A 25,751-nucleotide genomic window follows, 5' to 3' on the forward strand; every position below is an offset into this window, starting at 1 on the left:
TATCACCTCCTCTCTGTAATTTTTGCATAAGTTGTTCTATTTATTAAGTAAGTTATTTATATCCTTGGAAGAAGGCCGCATCTTTAAGGCGATACTGTCCCTATGGGAAGGGTACGGCTGCTCCGGCGTCGGCATCTTTAAAGGGGCAGCGCCATCCGAAGGAAGCCAGCGTGGAGGAGGCGGCCATAGCCTCGCAAGGCGTGGAGCAGCCAGACATCAGGGACTGTCAGCCATCCAGTGCATCATAATAGCTCAGTGGGGACGACTCAACTATCGTCGACCCTGACAAGGAAGTGGCTGATATGGCGGAAGTGGACGGCGACGGCTTCAAGGTGGTGAGTTATCGGAAGCAAAGAACGGTCGGAATCGCAGCGGTAGTTTTGCCAACAGAGAAAGATGTTGATTTGTGAGAGCGGAACCCTATCAGGCTTTTCGAAGCCATTCATTCATTCATTCATTCATTCATTCATTCTTTATCTACAACATATTTTACAAAATACGAAAGCATGACTGAACCCCTAGCCATTGACTAGTCCCGGGTCCATAGTCGAGTTAAGATATGACTCAGCACGCGAGCAAACAAAAGCAGCAGACATCATACATAATAGCAATATTAACATAGATAACTCAGCCACGAAGGTAAACATAAATCAGTGTTCTTTTATCTACAGTATTTTTCAAAAAAGTATTTTCTCACAGCAGACCTAAAGTTATGGGCTTCCTCTATATGTAACTGAGCATGTGTTGGCGGGTTAGTTGGTTAAGCATGATTACAAAGACGGCGCCGAATAAAACAACACACGAAGAAGGGTGACGTGCTGTCTCGTGTCCCCCTTCTTCGTGTGTTGTTTTATTCGGCGCCGTCTTTGTAATCTTTATATGTATTTGCAGAGAATTCCAAATAAGTACGCCATTAAATTCCACGAGCCTTTTCCCATACAGATTGTGACATGGGGGCTAATTTAAACACAGTTAGTTGCAGCTCTTGTATTTCATAACGGGATTTTTAACAAGGTAATTGGAAGTGGATTATTGGTTTCGATAATACTATGAATTACCACAGCAATTTTCAATTAATAGAATGCATGCACTGGCAAAACATGCAATGAGCTATACAAGTACGTACTGGATTGTGTACACCTAGAAGAGGCTGAAGGTAAGTTGTAAAACTGATTCCCCATGAGTCAGTACAAGAAGATATGTGACTCTGAATGAAGGAGAAGTACAGAATACGTAGGACAGGATATCCGAAACATTCACGAGCCTTAAGAAGAATATAACATCCGTAAGCAAGCTCGGAACAAAGGTGTTTAATGTGAGTTTTCCTGTGTATGTCTGAATCAAAGACAATGCCTCAATATTTGTAGTAGACAACTTGTAGTAGTTTTGTACCTCGTAATGATATGTCCAGTATTTCAGTATTGAGTTGTTTCTTCCTGGAATGAAAAACTGTATACTTGATCTTACTAAGATTAAGGGTCAGTTCATTGGACGTGAACCAGTTAAAAACATTGTCTAGCTCTGCATTTATTTTATCCTGTATATCGAGCAGACTGTCTCCAGTAAATAGAAGAGCGGTGTCGTCAGCATACATCAAAGCCTGTGAATGCCTAAGCGTTGCAGGGAAATCATTTATGTAAAGTGAGAAAAGCCAGGGCCCAAGAACGGAACCCTGTGGCACACCAGTTAGTACGGTTTCTAAAGTAGACGCATATTTTGTAGTATTACTTGCTGCTTGCGGTTACTAAGGTAGTTTCGAAGCAGGTTCAGGATTTTGCACCTGAACCCTAGATTGTTAACCTTGTTCAGCAGTATCTGATGGTCAACTGTATCGAAGGCCTTTTGTATGTCGAGATAGACAACGACCGCAATTTTATTCTGCTGGAGAGCCGTATTCAGTAGGTGCGTCAGGGTGAAAACAGCGGAAGAAGTAGATTTCTGAGGTCTGAAACCGTCTTGGTGGGGGCTGAGTACATTGTATTTGGATAGGAATTTGTTTATGTGCGCTGAGAGTATCTTTTCAAAAACTGTGTTGATAACGCTATTAATTGAAATCGGTCGATAACTTGATGGATTAGAGCGATCTGCGTCCATATAAATCGGAATTGCTTTTGCTATTTTTAATTCTGAAGGATATATTTCGGAATCAAGGGAGTGAATTAACAGGTGAAGGAGGGGACCCGCTAATATGTCAATGTTAGCCTTAATTAGCTTAACAGGTATTTGGTCAAGCCCAGCTGTCTTAGTTCTTAGCCCATTAACAACTGCTATTATTTCATCCCCTGTGATATCCTCAATTACCATAGTATTCACAACTGATTGGATAGACTGCGTACATTCAGTGACTTGAGGAAGTTGGTTTGCTAGTTGCGGTCCTATATTTACAAAATACTCGTTAAGTTCATCAACTGTTTCCTGATTAAGTATATTAGGCAATATCCGCTGCTCTGAACGAAGCCCTACTGCACCTGTTACAATATTCCAAATTTTCCCTGAGTTGCCCTGAGCATTAATGTTAAGAGAAGAGTGGTAGTCTTGTTTTCTTTTACGCAGTAGAGACACCGACTGGTTCCTGAAACGCTTAAACTGGCTTAGATAATAATTATTGGTTTTAGCACGTTTCCACTTCTCATGCCATTTTTCATTCTCCTTCAGTATGCGTAGGATGTCGCGAGTCATCCATGGGCGTATAGGTGCAACATATCGACCAGAGGACTTCTGTGTGGTGCTCTGCAAGACGGCACTCTGGACAACTGTAAAGAAATATGTATATTCTTTGTATATGTCGTTATCATAGGTATCCAAGAAGTTTACTTGCCGCAGGTCCTCGCGAACTAATTGATAGTCAATCTTTTTCAGCGGTTCATGACCAGATATGTTCGCAGTTATCTTTCCTTGGGTTTTGACCGCAACAAATATGGGCATGTCATCGGCTATTGGATCTAGGTAAGTTCCGCCCCATCTGTTACATGTCATGTTCGTAAGCGCATGGTCTATTAAAGTGCTAGAACTGCCTGTGATACGCGTTGGCTCTGTTATAAGATTGCAAATGCTATATGACTGTAGAAGTAAGGTGCAATTGTTAGTTTCTCCAGAAACATCTATATTAAAGTCTCCTACAATTACAACACGCTTACTTTTCTTAACGGTTAAGATTTCAATAATTGATTCAACGTTCTCAATAAAAACTGAAACAGCAGGACTGGGAGGCCGGTACACCGCACCGACTGTTATACCACACTCAATTTTTATAAAAAGTGCCTCAATTGTAGGGTCAATGATAGTAAGGGCAGGAAGGACTTCATAAGCAATACTTTCTTTTATAAAGAAGGCAACACCACCTCCTCGTGCCCTTGAAGCTCTTGGTAGAGAGGAAAGTTCGTAGTCTGGTATAAATGGCGATTTTTCATCTTTGACCAAGGTTTCCGTAAAAGCGATCAAGTCAAAAAGAAAAGTGTGCTTTGATAGGTAAGCACTCAGTAACTTCAGATGTTTCGGATACTGCGCACATTGCAAAACCGAGAACACATCTTGGTGTTTTATTAATTGATCAACTGGATCAACCGATCAATTAAAGTACTGCTGGGATCTGCTCCGATTCGCAGTCGCTTCACGACGCAAGGTGCTCTTCAGCTAAATATCGCAACGGAAAAGCAAGTTGACATTCTTCTCCGGTGCTCTCAGATTGGTGACGTAAGAGTCCGGTTGCCCCACTCCTACATGACTAACACACATGTTATTAGGGGAGTACGAATGTGGTATCCGCAAAGCGACCTTTTTGACTACTTGAAACCGCAAGGTGTTCGGCACGTGAAACATCTGACGCGCCGGGTGGACACTCAACAAGACCAAAAAAAATGGGCAGCGAAACCTACTAACTCGGTTGTGCTAACGTTTGCTCGCAACACCCAGCGCCCCGAAAAAAATTGACCTCGATTTACCAAGCATGCAGTCAAAGAATTAGTTGAAACTTCTCCCCAATACTTTAGGCGCCAACGCTTCGGGCATGTAGCCAAAGTTTGCATCAAAGATCAACGTTGCAAACGATGCGGTGGCGCCCATGATCACGAAGCCTGCAAGGCAGATTTTGCTTGCGCTAATTGTGGGAGTGACCATCCAGCGAGTTTCGGTGGCTGCCTCTTCCGTGTAAGGGCCTTACACCGCCGAGTGTCCTTCATTAGTGTTACGAAACCACAACCTACTAAGAAGCTGATACCTGGAAGTGACGAGTTCCCTGCGTTAAAGCCGGAAGTTCGTGGCGTGGTAACAAGCAATGTCAGTGAGCGACCTGACCCTAGCAAGATGGCAAAGTCCTCTGTGGGTGAGTCGGTTGTTCGATCTGCTTCATCAAAAAGTGTCCAAATCCCTCAGTGACCAGATCACAGCCAGACTCGACGACATTGAGGACATTCCCTTGTTTCAAAAGAGATGAAGAAGCCAGCTGCAGTGGCCACGAGTGGGTCCCAGTCCGCATGTTTTGTTGAAGTTGTGAGACAGTGAGTACAGTACAATAGGGAGCTCAAAAATTGGTATCTGTCCGACCTTCTGCGAGTGTTGTTTGAAGTCCTGCGTTCATATGTTCAAGCGATGTAGACTGGCACCCTGAAGAAGTTCAGCTCGTTCTTCCTGGAAGTCTATGATTACCGCCTTCGCAGCGAACTTTACCTTATAATATGGCTAGTTTTCTTCAATCTCGTGCAACTAAAGATCACCGAAAAGTGCCGTTTATTATGCAATGGAACTTCGCTGGGATTATAAGTCGACTAGCAGAATTGAAATTATTTTTGAAAGAAACTTGTGCTCCAGTATTGGCCGTCTCGGACGCTGGCCTACCAAGCGGGAGATCTTTGACTGGATATGTCGCAAACAAGAATTGCAGCATAAAGGCATTTCCTGCAGGAAGTGCCGCCCTCTACATACGAAGAGAGATTCCTCATGTGGCTTTGAACATCATTGATCTTTGCACCGATAGTATTGAGATAGCGGCTGTGAGGATACGGCTCGGCTTCCGAACTCTTTCTGTTGCATCCGTGTACGTGTCTCCACAGAAGCTGGTAGCAATGGATTTGTTTCTCCAGCAGCTTTGTGACCGTTGCCCAGCGCTCCAAATTATCTGCGGTGACTTCACCGCCCATCATTCTGTCTGAGGTGACAGGAACACAGATTTCCGCGGACGTAAACTTGTAGAAGTTATCGACAGTTTGGACCTGTGCGTGGCCAATGACGGAAGTCCCACTTTCTTCCGGCCTCGAGCCTCAGCCACATGTATAGACCTAACCTTGCATTCACCTGACGTCCGTGTGAAGTGGTGAACTACACCTGACCGCATGGGGAGTGATCGCCATCCAATTTTAGTGTTTACTGCCGAGTTCCATATGAGCGGCTGTAAAATTAGCGATGTTGTTAATTGGGACAAATACCGGGAGCAACTTGCATGTGTTTCTGGTGATGTAATAGACAAAATTATTTATGGTAAGATGGCTGCTACCACGGTGGTAAAATTGTGTAATCATTTTCCGACTCCGGATGTAAAACTCAGGAACCTTTGCGCCGCGCGCAGAAGGGCGGAGCGACAACTGATGCGGAAGAAGACAACAGATCCTTGAAGACGACCTTAAATAGGCTTAACTCTGCCATTCGACACCATACGAACAAGCTCCGTAGGTCGCAGTGAGCGTCCTTCTGCGCGGGCTTGACTGTTTTCTCACCGATGATGAAAATTTGGCGAGTCATTGTAACTCTTGCTGGTGATTCTCGTTCTAGTAAGCCTTTGGAAGCTCTTGCACTGCGCAAGGAGAAACCTCTCGCGTGCTTGGCAGAGGAATTGGCAGATGTATTTGTACATGCAAGTTCAGGAACACTTCCCTGCGCTCTGCCTGCATCATCAACGTCTGTTATGGGCGCCCCGTTCACACTTCGAGAGCTACAGACAGCGCTCAGCAGCCTGAGGCGTCGATGTGCACCAGGGCCTGACGGCGTTACCAACCAGATGATGCAGAACCTACCTCTGGAACACCGGAAGATTCTCCTAAGCTATCTCAATCGAGTGTGGGAGACTGGCAGCGTTCCTGCTTCATGGAAGGTGGCTTGTGTTGTCCCAGTGCTGAAGCCCGGCAAAGAAATGACAGACTTGGTCTCGTATCATCCTACATCACTAACTTCGTGTTTGGCTAAGCTCATGGAGAAGCTGGTAAGTATGCATTTATCTTGGTGGCTCGAAGACAGTAGGGCTCTGCCAACATGCATGACTGGATTCCGCACAGGTTTAAGCGCGCATGATAGCGTCTTGGACTTGATAAGCCACATTGAACGTCATAGAGCTTTCGACCTTTCAACACTAGCTATTTTCCTAGACGTATCAAAGGCTTATGATAGCGCCCTTCAGAGCCCAATAGCAGATAGTTTGCAGGCCATCGGCGTACAGGGATATCTTCTGCGATTAATTCACTCATTTATCAGTGATCGTAAAATTGAAGTGCGGTTAGAAAGTATGCCATAATTAAGCACCAAAAGGGTGGTATCGCGAGGTGTACCTCAAGGAAGTGTTCTTTCCCCAACGCTCTTTAATGTTGTAATGGCTGGTCTTCCCACTGAAGTGCAAAAACATTGCAGGCATGTCCATATGTCGATAGATGCGGATATTTGTCTTTGGTTAACCGGATATCAACACAAGAGTTTAGCTCTGATAGCTCGACAGCCATTACTTTCAGTTCAAAATTACCTTCAAGGTGTTGGGTTGACTGTCTTGGTGGAAAAATCTGGATTCATCATGTTTCCAGGTAGAGGAAGACGGTATGCGCGGCTGAAAATAGGCCTTGATCAATCTTGCCTTCGTCAAACGAAGCACAAGCGCTTTTTGGACGTCATTATTGACTACCGTCTACAGTGGCGACGAGCTGTGTACTCGAGTGTGACATCACTATCTTCGCGTCTCAATGTGAACCGTACAGTTGCAAGTGAGTAATGGGAAAATCACCCTTCTTCAATGATCAGGCGTCACGATGCACTGGTGACGAGTCGAATAATGTATTAATTTCCTCCTCGCTATCACAGCTGGAACGATTTGAGTTTTGCACAGAAAGTGCCTAAGGAGGGCTCTTGGCGTTCCGCAGACTGCTCCTAACAATGCAGTATTTTATGAGTCTCTATCGCGACCTCTTAGCCTAGTCGCTTCACAAAGGTTATTGATGCAAATCGGCCACCTCAAACAGACGGTAGTCCGGCGAGCCCTTCTACAGCGCCTTCGAAAGAGATCTGAGTCCGGAGCGTACGTGGCCTTTAATACTCATGGTTACCTGGGTCTTGACGCTATAGGTCGAACTAAGATGTTGAAACCACCTTGGTCATTCGCGAGCCTCGATTCTTCGTTGACAATTCCTCCCGTTAGCGCTAAGCGGAGTTCTGCTTTGGCGGCAACGCGTTCGCTCGTACTGGAAGATCTTGAGACTGAATATGCACGTCATCTTCAAATTTTTACTGATGGCTCTGTGGACAAGGTCAGATGATCAATTGCAGCTGCTTTTCACATTCCCTCTTTGAAGTGTGATTGGTCTGTTCACTTCACTGCAGTCGTGTCCTCCACAACGGCCGAAAGCGTTGCCATTGAGGCAGCTCTAAAGAAGCTAAGATTTCGTACTCCTCAACCTTTTGTCATTCTTACAGATTCAAGATCTGCCCTTCAAAGGTTAGAGCATGGGTTACCTACTGATGCTTTATGTCTCAGCTCCCTACGCTCGGTGCACAATCTCCATATCAAAGACTTCTCCTTACGTTTCCAATGGGTGCCCTCGCACATAGGTATCATAGGCAACGAGATGGCGGACAGCCTCGCCCATAGAGCGCTGTCCGGGAATCCATTGCGAAAAGTACCCCAAGAGGACAAGAGGCTCTTCAGGGAAGCGGTGTTGTGCCACTTCAGTTCTTTGTGGAGCTCACATCACACACCATGTGTGGCCAATGGCCTCAAAAGAAACCAAGCCACTTTACTGCTCCGCATTCCCACGAACTCTGCTCGTACCCCTGCGTGGATGTATAAGACTGGCCTGGCGTTGTCTCCATTATGTTCAACGCGTGGTGTGTACCGGTGACATAGAACATTACCTTATGTGCTGTAGTCTGTATAACGCGGAAATCAGTGTGTTATTCGGGTCCCTCAAGAAGACAGGAGTTCCTCGTAGTTCTCTTCAGGACATTGTTTTCTCGCGCGGGAACCACTTGTTTAGGAAGGAGGTTTCGCGCCTGCTTTCAAATTACCTGCAGGACACGGATTTGGCCTCCACATTGTGACCTTAGGAGTGACTATTTGTAATTGTGAAGTCTGTGTCTGATTTATGTGATTTATTTATTTTAAGTGTCGCTACGGTAGAGCAATTGCCGGCAGCAACTGCAAGGCTAATCCAACCATTAGCCTACAACCACTCAACTCAACTCCGGCCATGCCAAGCCTCAGCTAAAGATCATCCTTTACTATAGATGGCGGTAGTTCTCTGATCGGTCGAGGATTCCGGCGCTTCCAGCCTGCCAGGCAGCGGCCGGTGAAGTCGGATACGTCACGCCGCAGACGCTAAAGGCTGTTTCACATGGCGCAATTTTCAGTCAGCGACACAGCGAATTCTGTCGCTCTGCGACCGCCGTGACGTCGTCGGCTCTCCGCGACTAGATTCCAACAAGTTGGTCGCGCCCTCGCTGAGTCGCAGCGATCGGCGCGATGTGGGAGGCACAATGTGTGACGAAACATAGTGCCGTCAAATTAGGTGCGTTCTTGTTTTATCGCGCGTTGCTAGCTCTGTGGAACAATGCAGCGCGTCAGTATTAGTTATGTTTCAATAGGGCGTACTCACCAGTGCCTACGGCTCAGGAGCTTCATAAATATTTTTTTTTCTTCCTCTTACGCCATTCATTTAAAAGGAGAAGCTGCACCCTATCCAGGTCGGGAGAAGGACCCCGCTTAAACCTAAGACATGTAACCACTTGATCGCCACCCTCATCAACGTCTTAATCGCTACGAATTGTGCCAGCTGCTTATACATGCACACTCAATAGTAACTTGTTCATCTGCGAAAGCAAATACTCATCCAGGAAATAAGTTGACGCTTCCATAGTACCAACGAAACTAGAGCGTACTAAACAGGTCCACTGCACCGACGCCGCACAAGCGGCATGCTGATACTTGCGGTGTTGTGGAGTGTCTCACTCACCGCATCTGCAAGATAACATGGCTGCCACCTGGGGGAAGATAGCCTGGCCGTCTCAACTATAAAAAGGACTGCGACCACGTTCCTTCAAGACAGCAGCGTGCGACAAGCACGAACAGCTTTTACCGTATTGCTGATGGGAACTTTATATACTTTCCGGCTGACCAGTGAACTTCCCACGTGGGGCAGTAAACTGGTATCAACTACGCGGTTCCACTGATCGATGCCGTGAAGACACAGCTAGCGGAAAGGGATCTTCACGCTATAACTATAAAAAGGACCTGTGACTACGTTCCCTCAACACAGCAGCGTGCGACAGGCACGAAGTGCTTGTTCCGAATTGCTGATGGAGACTATATGTACTTTCAGGTGCGTTAAACCTCATTTACACTCACCTAAGTGATCTCAGTCGCGCGCTGCTTTTCGAGTTCTTAAGATGGGTGGCAAACAGCCCTCAACTATCAAAGAACTTGTCAAGATATTGCAGGATTTATTGGCAAAGGTGGAAAGGGTGGTAGCAAATCTGAAAGAAGAGAAAGATTCAGTGCAATTTGTTGCCAACCATTCTGATGGTGTTCGAGAGAGTCTTGCAAGCATTTGCACAGATTTGCGAAAGCTGCGAACGAAACATGACAAGCTAAAAGAAGTAAATGTGCAGTTAAAGAAGGAACTTATAGCAACTAAGGCCGATATAATCAAACTGAAACAATGCAGCAGACAAACCAACATTGACATCAAAGAATTGCCATTTGTACCAAATGAAAACCTTGACAAAAGAGTGCGAACGCTAGAAACGAGACTTGGTGTTCAGTTGGATGATTCTGCCGTTGATGTTGTGTATAGAGTACTATCCAAAGATAAATCTAAACCAAACGTGATAGTACGATTCACATGTCGGTCGGCTCGTAACAGCATCCTCCAGGCAGCAAAAAAGAAAAGTTTGACAACTGCCGACGTCGCCTTTGAAGACATCCGGGCTGTCCACGTTAGTGAGCACATTTGTGCTAAACTAAAGTGCTACTAGGCAAGACAATTCAAAAGAAAAAAGAAAAGAAATGAATGTACTGCTGGGTGTCGCAACGCAAGATACTAGTACGGAAGGCTGACAACTCCCGTGTTAGGCACATAATGAAAGAAGAGGATATAACACAAATAGTTTATTCGAGAGCTAATTGAAATGCCTATTCACGTGCTCAAACATGGACATAAACACAGCTGAGTAAATCAACAACTGTTACGAATGTGATAGATTTTCACTCTTGCATTACAACATTCGTAGCACTAGCAAAAATATTAACAACCTGCCGTTATTTCCAGCTGAAAAAAAAAAGTCAATATGAAGTAATCGCTTTGACAGAGACTTGGCTTAAACCTGACGACCATGTACACCTTCCTGTTTACAACGTAATCACCAATTCACGACACAGCAAAACAAGGGCAGGAGGGCTTATAATGTTTATCAATGCCAACCATGAGTTTAAAGTCCCTTCTAATCTGACTACCCAGACATCACTGGAGTATGAGGTGTTATTTATTGAACTTTCTTTCGGAATTGCAATCGAAGTGGTTTATCGGTCAGCAAATTCTAATGTCCCTTGTTTGCTTCAGGCATTCGAAAATATGTTGGACGACATATGCAACAAAAATAAGGAGACAATTGTATGTGGTGACTAACTTATACGTACTTGATAAGAATAATAATTGATATCGGATGCTATATGAATCGTACGCGTTTGTGAATATCATCACGACGTCTACACGTCTAACAAACACTTCTGAATCGCTTACTGACCATATTCTGTGCAATCTTAAGTCTATAGGCATTACCTCGGGCGTAGTAGATACGGATTCATCAGATCATTTTCCGGTGTTTTTACTTGTAACTAAAAAGCTTCAACAGCCTAAACCATGTCGTCAAACAGCTACACGTGTGGACAAAATTTTGCTTCGAGAGAAATTATCTGCAATACTCGAACACGTCAGGCAAAGCATAGATGCAAACAAAATGTATGAATAATTGAATAATGGGATATCACAATGCAGAATGCCGAATCAAGAACCGATAAATAAATACTACGAACAGCCGATAAACCCTCGGATGACGCGAGGTGCCTTAGAGCTAGCCCGTATCAAGGATTATTTGTACAGAAAGCAAAAAAAAATAAATAAAGAAAACGTTTACTACAGAACTCAATACAAGAACTTCAAATTTACGACATTGCACGTAAAATTATTACAATCGTGCTATCATAGCAAATGAAACGGGCCTAGAAAACTGTGGGAAATAATTCGGTCATTAAAGGCACCATTCAGCAATCCAGGCTTCCTGACATTAATCTACATGGTGACTCAAAAAACAAGAATGAGCAAATTAATTTATTGATTTTTTTTCACGAACATTGGTCATAACCTATCTTTGCTATATACATAATCCCGCAGCTGCCCCCTGGCTTCTAGTACAGCAAACTCGTTGACATTTTTTGATATTGCTGCTGTACAGGTAATGCATGCAATTATTTTCATGCCCACCTACAAAGCCCCAGAATGTGACAGTATATCCTTAAGCATTGTAAAATATAATTTAGATTTATTGTGTCTTACCTTGCGCAAATTTTCAATTGTGCTTGTTACACTGAAACATTTCCCAATATACTGAAGAGAGCTAGGCTCTCTCCCACATTCAAGAGCGGGGATCACAACCTGTTAGAAAACTATCGTCCCATTAGAATACTCTCTACCATTAACACAGTGTTCGAGAAGCTTGTAGTCAAGCGAATAACTAAGGTCTTCACAAAGTACAATATACTAACACCGCATCAGCCCGGATTTTGCCCAAACAAGTCGACCAGCACCGTAGTTAGCTATGTTACAAACTATATTAACAATGGTCTGAATAACAATGGAGTACTCATTGCCATATTCCTAGAAATTAAAAAGGCGTTCGACAGCGTCCATCATCACATGGTGTTAAAGAAACTGCAATGTCATGAATTTGGAAGAGACACTTTATATTTCTTTCAGAATTACGTAGAAGAAACCAGAGCTTACACTTGGACAGTGTCTCGTCTGACTTCCTGCCCAGGACACACGGTATTCCGCAGGGGTCAATTTTGCGTACGATACTATTCTCCTTGTGCATAAACGACCTACCCCAAAGGCTTGATAAGGTTGAGGCAATAATGTACTCTGATGATACCATAGTTCTAATCTGAGGAAAGGACGCCACTCACTTCTAATAGAGAACTAAAAAAACAAATAAACTGGTTTATGGGCAACAAATTAGCACTAAATACATCTAAAACAAGGTAAGTTATATTTTCGTCCAATAGAGTTAAAATACCACCAATAACATTGAAGATTGTGATGACAACAATTACAGAAGCTCAAGATTCATCCCTTCATTACCTGGGCACAGATAGCAAATGTTTGCAGCTGGCTTAGTCAGGCAAGCCTTAATAAATATCAGGCGCGTGAGCATTTTCCCGCGTCTACATCACGAATGATTTACTTTAGTATTTTTCATAGCCATTTAACCTATTGCATGGGGACATGAGGACATACGTATTCATCTTACCTATATACAATATTGCCACGTGCGTTTATTTCAGCTTCTAGCGACGCGAGGTACGCAGCTCGCGTCGCTGCGACGCGACCGGCGTCGCTGCGCCGCAGGCGGCGTCGCTTGACGCGTTTCGATCATGCACGCGAAACGTATAAATGCGGGACCACCGCCTGCGCTGGCTCAGTCCGACGAACGCCCCAGACGCGCTTGCTGCTTTCGCCGTCACCGCGTTATTCGCTTGATTTCGGGCACAAGTTCGCCCATTAAACTCTCTTTAAGTCTACCGCCGACGCAGTGTCCCTTTCTGTCTGCCTGCGTGCCAGGTAGCTCACAGTCACCTACGTGACATTTTGGTGGAGGTGCTTATGCTTCGGACACCCCCTCAAAGCCGTGACAACAGCCCAAGTGCATCTGGAGCCGGCGACGCGGAAGACAGCTCCAGAGAAGACAAAAAGGAGGAAACCCGGAGCAGCCGCCGACTACAAGGACTGCCGGCTGAATTGGGACCACTACCTGCCCCTAGTCGCCGTGTGAACCACCGCTCGACGTCACCAATGCAAGCCGCCACCACACCTGCGCCGCTCGTCGTCCAACAGCCGCGAGTACCTCCGCTTTTTAGCGGCTCCACTTGCGAAGATGTGCAAGATTGGCTGGAACGTTACGAAAGAGTTGCAACCTTCAACAAGTGGTCTGACGAAGACAAACTTCGGAACGTCTTCTTCTCTCTCGAAGACTCTGCTAGAACCTGGTACGAGAACCAGGAGCTGTTCCTGACAACGTGGGAGGCTTTCAAAAGGCACTTATCTGCAACTTTCGCAAGTATTCTGCGCAAAGAACGAGCTGAGGCCTTGCTTCAAACTCGCCAGCAGCATCCAAACGAATCCGTAACCGTCTTTGCGGAAGAAATGCAAAAGCTCTTCCGCCATGCGGACGCCAACATGACTGAAGACAAGAAGCTTCAGTACCTTATGAGAGCCGTCAAGGAGCAACTTTTCGTCGCTCTCATTCGCAACCCGCCGAGGACCGTCGCCGAATGGATTAGCGAAGCGGCCACTATCGAGAAGACGCTCGAGCTTCGCGCAAAGCAATACGACCGCAACTTACGCGCTCCTCCGTCAGACTGCGACGACTCCGGAAGTGCCTCCCCAGTGGCCCTTCGAGACACCATCCGTGCCATCGTGCGCGACGAGCTGCGCAAGTTGCTACCGGGTGCGCAACCTCTGCAAATATCCTCGCTCGCCGACGTTGTAAGGCACGAGGTCCAGCAAGCGCTGGGCACACTCGATCCTACCGAGACGGCACCAGCCCTATCGCCACCTTCCCAGGAGCCACGCGTTTCAACTTACGCCGCCGCTCTGCAAAGCCAAGCGAGGCCAACCAGCTGGCGGCGGGAAACGTACGCGTCACCTCAACGCAGCCAAGCCTACCCGCCTCCGCCGCGCCCGCAGCAGGCCGCCCGCTCGAACACGTTCCGGCAAATCACCACGAGGAAGACTGACATCTGGAGAACCCCAGATCGACGACCGCTTTGTTTTCACTGTGGTGAAGCCGGCCACCTCCTACGAGAGTGCCCCTACCGTCAGATGGGCCTCCGCGGGTACAACATCGACGCCCCGCGACCCCTTCCTGGCCAACGGCCTCGAGAAATCGAAGCCTATCTTCGAGCGACCGAAGATGCCGCCCCACGTCGTTTCAGGTCCCCGTCACCCTACCCACGCCGTTCGTCTTCGCCGTACCAAGGGTACGCGAGGGAGAGGTCACCGAGCCCTCGTAGGGGAAACTAAAGCCAGCGGCGTCAGGAGGTGACGCCGCTCTCGAGCGAAGACCGAAAAACCCTCCTACAACCACGACGCATTCCGCCGCCTCGACGCATTCCGACGCCACGTTGCATTCCGACAACACGACGCGACCCGACGCAGCGACGCCACAAAACACGAAGCCGCGACCCGACACCACAAATTCGATGACGCGGCTGAAGGCCACAACAGCCCCTTGCAACGAGGGTTCCACCCGACGCAGCCGCGACCGTGCGAAGCGACAAATCGCACAGTCGGTGACCGATCGACATCGAACGCGAACACCAAGTGCCGACTTACAAGTTACCGTAGATGGACTTCCAGTGGTTGCACTCGTCGACACCGGGGCCGACTACTCCGTCGTTAGTGGACGATTTTTGTCACAACTAAAGAAAGTCAAAACCGCATGGGAAGGTCCTCAAATACGCACAGCAGGAGGCCACCTCATAACCCCGACGGGACGATGCACTGCGCGAGTGGCTGTTCACGGTCACACCTACCCTGTGAACTTCATCATCCTACAGCGCTGCTCTCGCGACGTAATCCTCGGGATGGACTTCCTGAACGAAAACGGTGCGGTGATCGACCTGCAGACGAAAACCATAACACTGACGACAAAACGGTCAGAAAGAATGCAAAGCAATCATTATCATCGCGCCGCGTTCACCATCCTCGACGATCAAGTGAGCCTCCCGCCAAATGCTGGCGTCATGGCACTCGTTGAAACAGACGCGTCCTCAAGCGGCGATGCGATTGTCGAAGCGAACTTGCAGCTGCTTCTGGATCGCCAAATTTGCGTCGCACGCGGTGTCGTCCACCTGCGTGAAGGCAGAGCGGCTGTGCTAATAACCAATTTCAGCACCGAACACAAGCACCTCAACAGGGGTACGACGGTCGCTTTCTTGGAAGAGTTCGCCGAAATAAGCGACGCATTAGCGCTCTCCGAGTCGTCCCATGAAGCGTCGTCGACTGTGGCTGATGAGGTGAACTTCGACATTAACCCCGCCCTGCCTGAACAAAAGCAAGAAAAGCTACGCCGCCTTCTTCTGCGATATTCCGAATGTTTTTCTAAGTCGTCGAGGATCCGGCAAACGCACATAGCGAAGCATCGCATTATAACCGATGAATCGACTCGTCCCGTCCACCGAAGTCCCTACCGCGTTTCAGCGCGAGAACGTGAAACAATCAAGACACAAGTTGAAGAAATGCTTCGCGACGACATCATTCAGCCGTCCAAGAGCCCGTGGTCTTCACCCGTGGTGCTCGTAAAGAAGAAAGACGGTACCCTACGATTTTGCGTCGATTATAGGCGTCTCAACAGCGTCACGAAAAAAGACGTCTACCCGCTTCCGCGAATCGACGACACGTTAGATCGACTGTGCGGTGCCAAGTATTTTTCGTCCATGGACCTCCGGAGCGGCTACTGGCAGATTGAGATCGATGAGAGGGACCGCGAGAAGACTGCCTTCATCACGCCGGACGGTCTTTACGAATTTAAAGTCATGCCATTCGGACTATGCTCAGCGCCGGCGACATTTCAGCGTGTCATGGACACCGTGTTGTCTGGGCTGAAATGGCAGATATGCCTCGTATATCTCGACGACGTAGTCGTTTTCGCATCCACCTTCGACGAGCACGTTAATAGGCTGGAGACCGTGTTCGAGGCAATTAGGGTGTCGGGACTCACTCTGAAACCAGAGAAATGTCGTTTCGCCTACGAAGAGCTCCTGTTCCTCGGTCACGTAGTTAATCGCGAAGGCGTGCGTCCGGACCCCAAAAAGACGGCAGCCATCGAAAGTTTCCCGATACCCAGTGAAAAGAAAGCTGTCCGTAGATTTTTGGGGCTCTGTGCGTATTACAGGCGTTTTGTCCGAGATTTCTCTCGAATCGCAGAGCCTCTCACTCGCCTTACGAAAGCCGACGCGCAGTTCACATGGAAGAAGCCCCAAGAAGACGCTTTTCGCGAACTTCAACGATGCTTGCAGTCACCGCCAGTACTCGGCCATTTCGACGAGAGCGCTGCCACCGAGACCCAAACGGATGCAAGCGGCATAGGACTCGGTGCTGTGTTGATTCAAAAGAAGAACGGCCTGGAGCGAGCCATCGCCTACGCGAGCAGATCACTGTCGAAAGCCGAATTGAACTATTCGACGACCGAAAAGGAATGCCTCGCTGTCGTTAGGGCGGTCACAAAATTTCGGCCGTATCTTTACGGGAAGCACTTCAAGGTCGTCAGTGACCACCACGCTCTGTGCTGGCTCGCTAACCTGAAAGACCCGTCAGGTCGCCTCGCTCGTTGGAGCCTGCGACTACAGGAGTTCGACGTCACCATCGTGTATAAGTCAGGCCGAAAGCACACTGACGCCGACTGCCTTTCGAGAGCCCCTGTTGAATCCGCCCCGACCTGCGACGATGACGACGATGCCTTCCTTGGGCCCATAAGCTCTAACACCTTCGCACAAGATCAACGTGCCGATCCTGATTTACGCTGTGTGGTTCAATATCTCGAAGGGAAGACCGATTCAGTGCCAAAAGCATTCAGACGCGCGCTTTCATCGCTATGCCTGCGCGACAATGTGCTTGTGAAAAAGAACTTCACGCCGTACAAAGCGGCATATCTACTCGTCGTGCCGGTCAAGCTAAGGCAAGAGATTTTAGAAGCGTCTCACTCGGAGCCGACAGCAGGGCATCTGGGATTCACTCGAACTCTCAGAAGAATTCAAGAAAAATACTACTGGCCGGGCCTGAACGCAGACGTCGCACGCTACGTGAAAACCTGCCGAGATTGCCAACGTCGGAAAACACCGCCTACAAGGCCAGCCGGCCTCCTGCAACCAATCGAGCCACCATGGAAACCATTCCAGCAGATAGGCATGGATCTGCTTGGCCCCTTCCCTACATCCACTTGCGGGAACAGGTGGATAGTGGTAGCAACGGACTATCTTACGCGCTATGCCGAGACAGCAGCATTAGCATCGGGAAATGCAATCGAGGTCGCCAGATTCTTCATAAAGAACATCGTTCTCCGTCATGGTGCACCCGAGGTCCTTATTACGGACAGAGGTACGGTATTCACAGCTGAACTTACGCAACAGATTCTGCACTTGAGCCACACGAGCCATCGGCGCACTACAGCGTACCACCCGCAGACAAACGGCCTTACGGAGCGTTTAAATAAAACCCTCGCCGACATGCTCGCCATGTATGTCGACGTCGGGCACAAGACTTGGGACGAAGTCCTTCCATACGTGACGTTCGCCTACAACACCGCGCCACAGGAGACAACGCAGATGACGCCATTCGAGCTTGTCTTCGGTCGCCAAGTCGCCACAATGCTTGATGCGATGTTGCCTCACGTTGAAGACGACAACATCCATGCAGACGTTGCCGGCTTCCTTCAACGTGCCGAGGAAGCTCGTCAGCTAGCCCGAATGCGTATTAAAGAGCAGCAAAACGTCGACGCCCGACTATACAACCTACGACGACGAGACCAAGAGTACGCACTTGGTGACCGCGTTATGGTGTGGACACCAATTCGTCGCCGCGGGCTCAGTGAAAAGCTCCTGCGCCGTTACTTCGGGCCCTACAAGATAACTCGACGACTTGGACCGCTGGTGTACGAGGTTGTGCCCGATGGAGTGACGCAGTCACAGCGACGTCGCGCACGACCTGAGATGGTGCACGTCGCGCGCCTCAAGAAGTTTTTTGAGCGTTAGCGGACTAACAGACATTCTTTTTTTTCGTTATCCTTTGTATTTGCATGCTTACAGGTTTCTTGTTTTCTTTAGCATCGGGGCGATGCTTTTTCACGGGGGGGTAATGCCACGTGCGTTTATTTCAGCTTCTAGCGACGCGAGGTACGCAGCTCGCGTCGCTGCGACGCGACCGGCGTCGCTGCGCCGCAGGCGGCGTCGCTTGACGCGTTTCGATCATGCACGCGAAACGTATAAATGCGGGACCACCGCCTGCGCTGGCTCAGTCCGACGAACGCCCCAGACGCGCTTGCTGCTTTCGCCGTCACCGCGTTATTCGCTTGATTTCGGGCACAAGTTCGCCCATTAAACTCTCTTTAAGTCTACCGCCGACGCAGTGTCCCTTTCTGTCTGCCTGCGTGCCAGGTAGCTCACAGTCACCTACGTGACAATATTCATACTGCAGAAAAGAGCGCTCCAATTCTGTCCTCAGGCTATACGGAACACGGAACACACAGAACCGCTATTAAAAAAAACTAACATTGTGACATTCGTCATGGTCAGCCACTTCAAAACAGGGTGCTCAGTTGATGCCATACTTTCGAACAATAACCCCCCTTCCAAGTACCATTTTCATCTCTCCACACGAGGTCACAATCGAACAAAAATTTTAACGTTAGCAGTTAGCGAGTAAGTTTAACCAGTTAGCAACTTGTACGGCTGTCGCCGGTTTGCCTACATTGGAACGAAGATATGGAATATTCTTCCGAAGGGGATAAAAGAGAGTCAGAGATTTTAGTATGTTCTTAAGCCATTTAGAATTCATGATCAATATGTTTCTGTATTGTAATAGTAAAGAATTTTGCTATTGAGGGGGGGGGGGAGGGGTTCGTTTTTCTCTTGTGGTATAACAAATTTAATAATATCACGTTTTCAACAATGTTAGCGGAATGTGTACTTGCAAATCACATTGCCTGTCGACCAGAGTTGCAATGGTGTTTTGTATTCATTTGCATAGGCCCAGAACTAGCACTATTGCTAAGGGCCCGGGTGATTTACAGCAACGTTTGTAATCATAAAAAGAAATAAACTGAACTCAACTGAACATCTGCTGTTTCCCTACCCAGGGAAATAATGAAAGGAGAACTTATTTAAACGCGAGTCTTAGACCGAGCTAAGCACTCTGGAAGCTGAGCCTATGATATGCTGTGAGGTGGCCGAGGGGCTAGTGCAGCTCAGTATCATCTGTGCCGCCTAGCCGCGTCTAAGCTTCAAGTGGCTAGTTGACGTAAGCCATGACACCTGCAACGAAGCTCATGGTAGTTCCCCTCAAGTTAGCTCAGCCTCTTCGAGGGAACTCGTCACATCTACACTCCCCAGAAACCCAGCACAGGAATCGCATCCACTGCAACGAGACCGGCTCGCCAGCGTTCTTCGGGATAGCTATGCTGTCCGACTTACGCTTTATGGACTTGCTGCTGCTGCCCGGCCATGCGTACGCCATCATTTGCTTTCTTTTGAAGTCTGTTTAGTGGACCACCGTGAAGTGTATTCTTGTGTAGTGTTAGTTTTTATATTCACTGTTAATTGCTCGTTTTGTTTGTTTTGTCAGCGTCATTGATGTATATTAACTACGTGTGTGTTTGTGTTCTTGTGTAATATTTTTTTAAATTTGTGTATCATTGTCAGTCGCAAATTTTTTTCTTTATTTCTCCCGAATCTCACTTCTTCACTATGTTCGCTTGAGTACGGAACGACCAATCGGCTTGTATACCCCGTCGACGACTTCGCGCCGACGGCGAGCGGGGGACAAGCCGTGACACTAATCAAAGGGCTGATCACGAAAACAGTATGCTTTTGTCATTGCCTTCACTTGCTGTCACAAAATGGTGCGAATTTGTATAGGCATGTCTCAGGGCGACAGAAAATGTAAGCTCCAGCACTTGTCATTAGGTAATGTATGCTTTGTAGCAGAGGCAAGGCTACAAGCTGCCCTCCTCGTAATGACTCCAGATGATGTGAAATGGTGCTTTTAGATAGATTTAGTACTCGAATTACACGATGGTGTTACGACTTTGCGATATGGCGTAACTGAAAAGCACGCCAGATCATTTAAATGCAGCAATCACCATTGGTCAACGTGAGGTAGCAGGATTAAGGGAATAAGTGAAATATGAAGTGCTTTTCTATATTTGTGTTATTTTGAGCCCATGTACCGCTGCAATGGTGTGCATTGAAGCATTAAACGAGCGTGTATTGCAGATCCATGGTAAAATCTGCTCAAGGGATGCGCAACCACGGGTCATCCTCACTGGTTGCGAGCTTGAATATCTTCGAGAACTCATCTTCATGTAGGATGCTGAGAACGTTGGTTGGAACATTGCTTAGGATGCCATCGATACCCGCTCTGCAAATAGATAACAATACAGTAAACACAAGCTTCACTTCGTTGTCAGTTCTATCCTGTTTGAAGACTAATTATGTACACGAATGACTAGCGCCTCCAGTTGTGGTGATCTGTACGGAGGAGCCGAAATTCTGTCTTCAGTGAATATGAAGAGCGTCCCACGTAATGTACCAACATTTAAAGATATGCGAGTGCCACGTACCTGGAGAGAACCAATGTAATGTTGATTACCGGCTCTTGGAGCAAGTCAGGGAATTTCACCTCATAACATAATTATTCATTAGTTATTCATTAAAATCTCAAGTACTTTAACCAGTGCAAAATTATCACTCAGAAAATTGAAGTCCTTCCGAAAAATTCGCGATCCATCTTTCTGCTATTCTATGCATGCTACACAAAAGGTTTTTCCAGCCAGAAAGAAGACCGCAAAAGTGCCACGTAGCGTGACAAATTTTGGCACATGTTGGACACGATGTATATTTGCAAAGGAAGTACACTGGATATGTGGTCAAAAAAATGTATTTATACTATTATCAGCGTATATTGGAATCAGTTGTACTGTTTTCTCGACCAGATATTTTTGGCGAAACACATGAAAATTTACAACAGCCCGTGGAACTTGCTTCACTGTGCTCTTCGGCATCATGTAGGCCCTGCACTTGCAGTGCTTCATATTTTTGGGCACCTGCTGTAGTTAACCACGCCAAAATGACAGAGACCATGAATTTTCTCACGATGCACGAACAGGCGCTACCGCAAGGTACAAGAAATAAACCATCATATCTCAGCTTCCATACAACTATAACTGGCGTATACGGCGCGAGCGCCACCAGTGGAAGTTCAGGCACTGCCGTTGCTGTTGCGCGGAAAGTTAAATAAGCTGATACCACTCTGCCACGCAAACAGCGCTCCCGATTTGAAAGATGCTATCGAATAGATCAATTTACGATGTTTGTTTTTTAGTGGCACTAGCATCGAGTGGCACTCTTGTTTCTTGCATGGCACTTCCAGTTCACCTCCTGAGAGGACCGGGGGCTAAACTGAATATAAATCAGAAAAATAGAAAAAAATATTAGAGTAATAAGAATAATCATATCATTTTAAATGTGATATCACCGCATAAGTTTAGTAAAAAAGTTGAGTTACTGAAGTGTCTGTAATAACTAGAAACAATAAGAAATTACTGATTACCGTACGCCAAAGCACAGAAGATTTAGAGACCCGCCAGTGAGCACGACGTTTGCGAAATTCCTGGTAAACCGGAAGTAGAAAGCGGAAATAATGACGTCGCTAATGACGCCATGCACAAGAGGTTGACATGATATTTAGCCGGCTAATTAATGGAAAACAGTTGCCTAGCATACACTGAACATCTACCTAACAGAGCGGATGTGGCTTCCTCCTCTCTCGCTTCTCCTCTCCCAGCGCGCACCTGCTCACTTCCGAGCAAGCTCGCTCGCTTGCTCGCAAGAGCTGCGCACGCACGCTCGTTACATGCTCTGACGTTAGGAACAGAGAGGGCGCGTAAGGTGCGCTTCGTGCTCAGCTCGCATGCGGGCTACGCCTCGCCAGATGGCGCGCGCTGCGCTTGCTACTCGCCCTCCCTCGCTCATCTCCCGCATATTGTGCCAGGGGAAAGACATTCGCTCGCTTAACCGGAAAAACGCCAGCGTAGAAGTGCGAGTGCCACTAAGAGGCACCTAAATCAAAGCTTAGGGTCGCCTACCATTTTTTTCCACGCTAAGGCGGCCAGCTGTTTACTAGTAAAGATATTTGTGTCGTGCAAGACGCGTCTTCTCAATTTCAAGGAGCTCACGATGAAGAATGTATTGGTTTACAATGCAGCAAGATACATTGCGCTGCACAATGTAAACTTTCCAGACCTTTTATTTGCTTGCTAGAACGTATCGGGTTATACATTCGTACTCACAGCATTGCAGTTAGGGGTACATTTACAACTTCTTGTCAAAGAAGCTCTGCGTCAAAGCGTTACAAAGTCATCAGTATACGCATTACATAAATACCACAGAAGCGCATCGTATCAAATTTCAAACGTACCGCATCCGATGTAAACGAGGCAATCCTCCAGGAAAGCGTATCGAACAAAAAGAAAAGAGCTAACAGCGGTAGTTTAAATGAAAAAAGTTTGAAATTTCAAGGGCGCATGTATAGAGGCCCGTATCGTATCCGTAATCATGGGAACCTATTTGTTACGGCATGTCAAGCGGTGGAAGCCGCTTTGGTGTGGTGGCAAACCTAACAACAACGCAGTTAACAAAATATGTTGTTCGCGATTAGATTTCACGTGCGAGGAAGTGTCCACGCGTGTTTCCTTGTCATCAGTAAAAACAGCATAGCGTTTAGCGATATTATGTGAACGTAGGCGAGTCATTTGCTTTGCTGTGTTTTCGTAAGCAGATCTATCTACTTTCATAGCTAAGAACCTAAGACTGCCGTGCTGGGTGACATGTGGGAATGACAAGTTACGAAGGGTTTGGAAATATTGGAAGTCGACATATAATACCGCAAGTTTATGCAAAATAAACGACGGGTCAGTTTGTACACACGTATGAAAGACGCAAGGTATAGAGACGAAACTCTGTATTCAAGAACATCGTTCCCACGCGGCAGGTGCCTATAATGCAGTTCACAAACGACAGCCGAAACAGGTTTGCCGAAGTGAGAGCGCTGAGACTGAATGGTGACTCTGGGGGCGCTAACTTGCGGGGCAGAAAAATGCACATTCTTGTAAACGTGGACACATTTGCGATAAGCGATAATTACGATGCATTTGTACCGTAACCATATAAAGCGGCTAATATAAAAAAATGCGAGTAGTTTAATGGACCGCTAACCACAATAAGTGTTTAAGTGAACGCATAAAAAACAAAATTATACGTCTGGACCCTCAAGATGTTACTTGCAACATATGCGGCATCTCGAGACGAATTATGCTTGTTTGTTTGTTTAAATGCGGCTTAAATGACATTGCTTTCGTACTTTAAAGTATGATAGGTTGGGAAGGCCATATTAAACTCGAAAGCCACAGATAATGCATTTGATGCGGTACCAATTCGTAACTATGGCTTAACCTGGTCCTCTCGCTGTTTGCGCTTCTTGGGCGTGAACACTGAAGCTGTTGGAAAAGGTACAGAAACACCAGCGCCGAGGAAAAAGCTTCCACTAGCTCATTATAGTTGCGCAAAAGAACGACAAGCGTGTTTTCTGTGTCCCTTCAGGATAACAAATTAAACTACATTCTAGAGCCTTACGTACCAAAAAAAAAAAAAAACAATATGGTTATGACGCACAACGTTGTGCGGGATTGTGTAACAATTGTGGGCACCTAGGTTTCTTTGACGTGCAACCCAATGCATGGTACACGGCGGTTTTTGCATTTCGCCGCCATTAATCTGCGGCCGCCGCCGCCGGGATTCGACCTCGCGCCCTCGGGCTCAGCAGTGCAGCGACAAAGCCACTAAGTAAACATGGCAGCTCACTTCAAGATATTCCTGCCAGGTGTCTTTTTCTGCTATTCTGATATGTTTACGTAGTAGACTTGGTTACCGCTTTTGCAGGAATAGGGCTACCCTAAAGTTTCCACTCATATTCTGAAATCTGTTATGCGTGGAAAAAACTATCGACAGTAAAAGATGCGTTAAGTGGGCTTATTAGTGGTCATATTGAAGAATGTTGCCGATCTATCGCTTATGTTCTACGACATCTATAACATCTAGCACACGTATTATAGTCTATAGCAATTAGGCTGGCAGTTTAACTACTGCAGGGCACTTTTGCCATACATTACCTGTGTAAAAAGGGCGCACAAAAACATTTTTGTTCTTTGCCACATGTAAAGAAGCGTAGTAGTGACGTGAAAAAGAAAACCGAACTCCCTTGCAGACGAAAATAAAAATAGTTGTTTACTAAACTTGCTGCCCACTTACGACAAATAATTGCAGTATTGTTACCATAATATTACAGTACTTACTCGAAATGTTTGCTGAATGGAACGCGTCAAATTTTCGATGAAGCACCTGTTTTTCAGTAACACGCGCTTATGACATACGCGATGACCTTATCTCGAAGTTCATTTCTCGTGCCTGCATGACTCTCTGTATAGAATGCACACAGACACTATACCTCAGAAATCGCCGAATAGTGGTGGAATGGTCCGCAGTCCACACATACGCCTTGTCCACGTAGTCGTGCGTTGTATTATGCGCAGTCCGCCGAGACGTCACGGCATGCGTCCGAACTGTTGGATAGATATCAATGAGGCAGTTTGTCGAGCCGTCGCCCTGCCAGCGATGTCGCACAACACCGAGGTCTTCGTATGTGCCGGCAATAGTGTCCAGCAAATTGTAGCCGCTGACATCAAAACCTGCAGAAAAATTGCCTTCATTCGTTGCTCAAAGCGCTTGCCTTGCGAAAAATAACCTTATGGTGACTTTTCGTTTCTTGTAAAGTAAACGCTTAAATAGAGTAACTCAAAGCAGAATAAAAACAGGAACAGCGCAACACAGGACGAGCGAGTAAACAGGACAGAGCGCGCTGTCCTGCTTACTCGCTCATCCTGTGCTGCGCTGTTCCTGTTTTTGTTCTAAATATGAACCAACCAGCCCCATTGAACACACTGTCAAAGCAGAAAGTTGTTAAGTGCAGACGTTAAACCCTGCGATAAGCCTTTCCTACTTATATACTGGTTATTTACCAACGCAGTGAATTCCCATATGGCGGTCCAGTTGCTGAAGGCGATGACATACCTCATCTTGCCCGTAGTCTATTATTATGCATGATATACTGGTGCAATATTTATTTTTCATTCGGTTTGATTATGATTAACGCGCTACCTCGTGGCGCACACTTCGCAGGCCGTAGCTCATAGAAATTTTGGATAATAGCTCTGTCTATAAATGTATACATATGTGCTCCGCCCTACAAAATATCTCCCAAACGTAGGTGCATAAATACACGTGGTGGTCATTTTTAAAGTCAGTTGGCGTAGTAGCGGGTTAATGCATTGTGTGTGTCATTGTTCTTCCACATCTATCCTTATCTCCATTCGCCTCTTCAAACCCATCATTCGGACGGGATCGT

General features: G+C 46.8%; 1 protein-coding gene across 2 annotated transcripts in view; it reads right to left on the reverse strand.

Annotated features, from left to right (window-relative positions):
* Positions 1-20,081: 20,081 nt before the first annotated feature.
* LOC142566814 (dermonecrotic toxin SPH-like) overlaps positions 20,082-25,751 on the reverse strand; it is a 116,679-nt gene continuing 111,009 nt past the window's right edge. Inside the window, exons 5-6 of one of the 2 annotated variants that reach the window (XM_075677695.1) lie at positions 24,795-25,035; positions 20,082-20,651 (exon numbers count right to left, since the gene is read on the reverse strand). In XM_075677695.1, coding sequence (XP_075533810.1) covers positions 20,525-20,651; positions 24,795-25,035 — 368 coding nt within the window. In that variant the 3' untranslated portion in view covers positions 20,082-20,524. The remainder of the gene's footprint in view (positions 20,652-24,794; positions 25,036-25,751) is intronic. The other variant, XM_075677694.1, reaches the window with a different exon arrangement.

This window comes from Dermacentor variabilis, unplaced genomic scaffold (genome assembly GCF_050947875.1).
Source record: "Dermacentor variabilis isolate Ectoservices unplaced genomic scaffold, ASM5094787v1 scaffold_13, whole genome shotgun sequence".
NCBI classification, from domain to species: Eukaryota; Metazoa; Arthropoda; class Arachnida; order Ixodida; family Ixodidae; genus Dermacentor; species Dermacentor variabilis.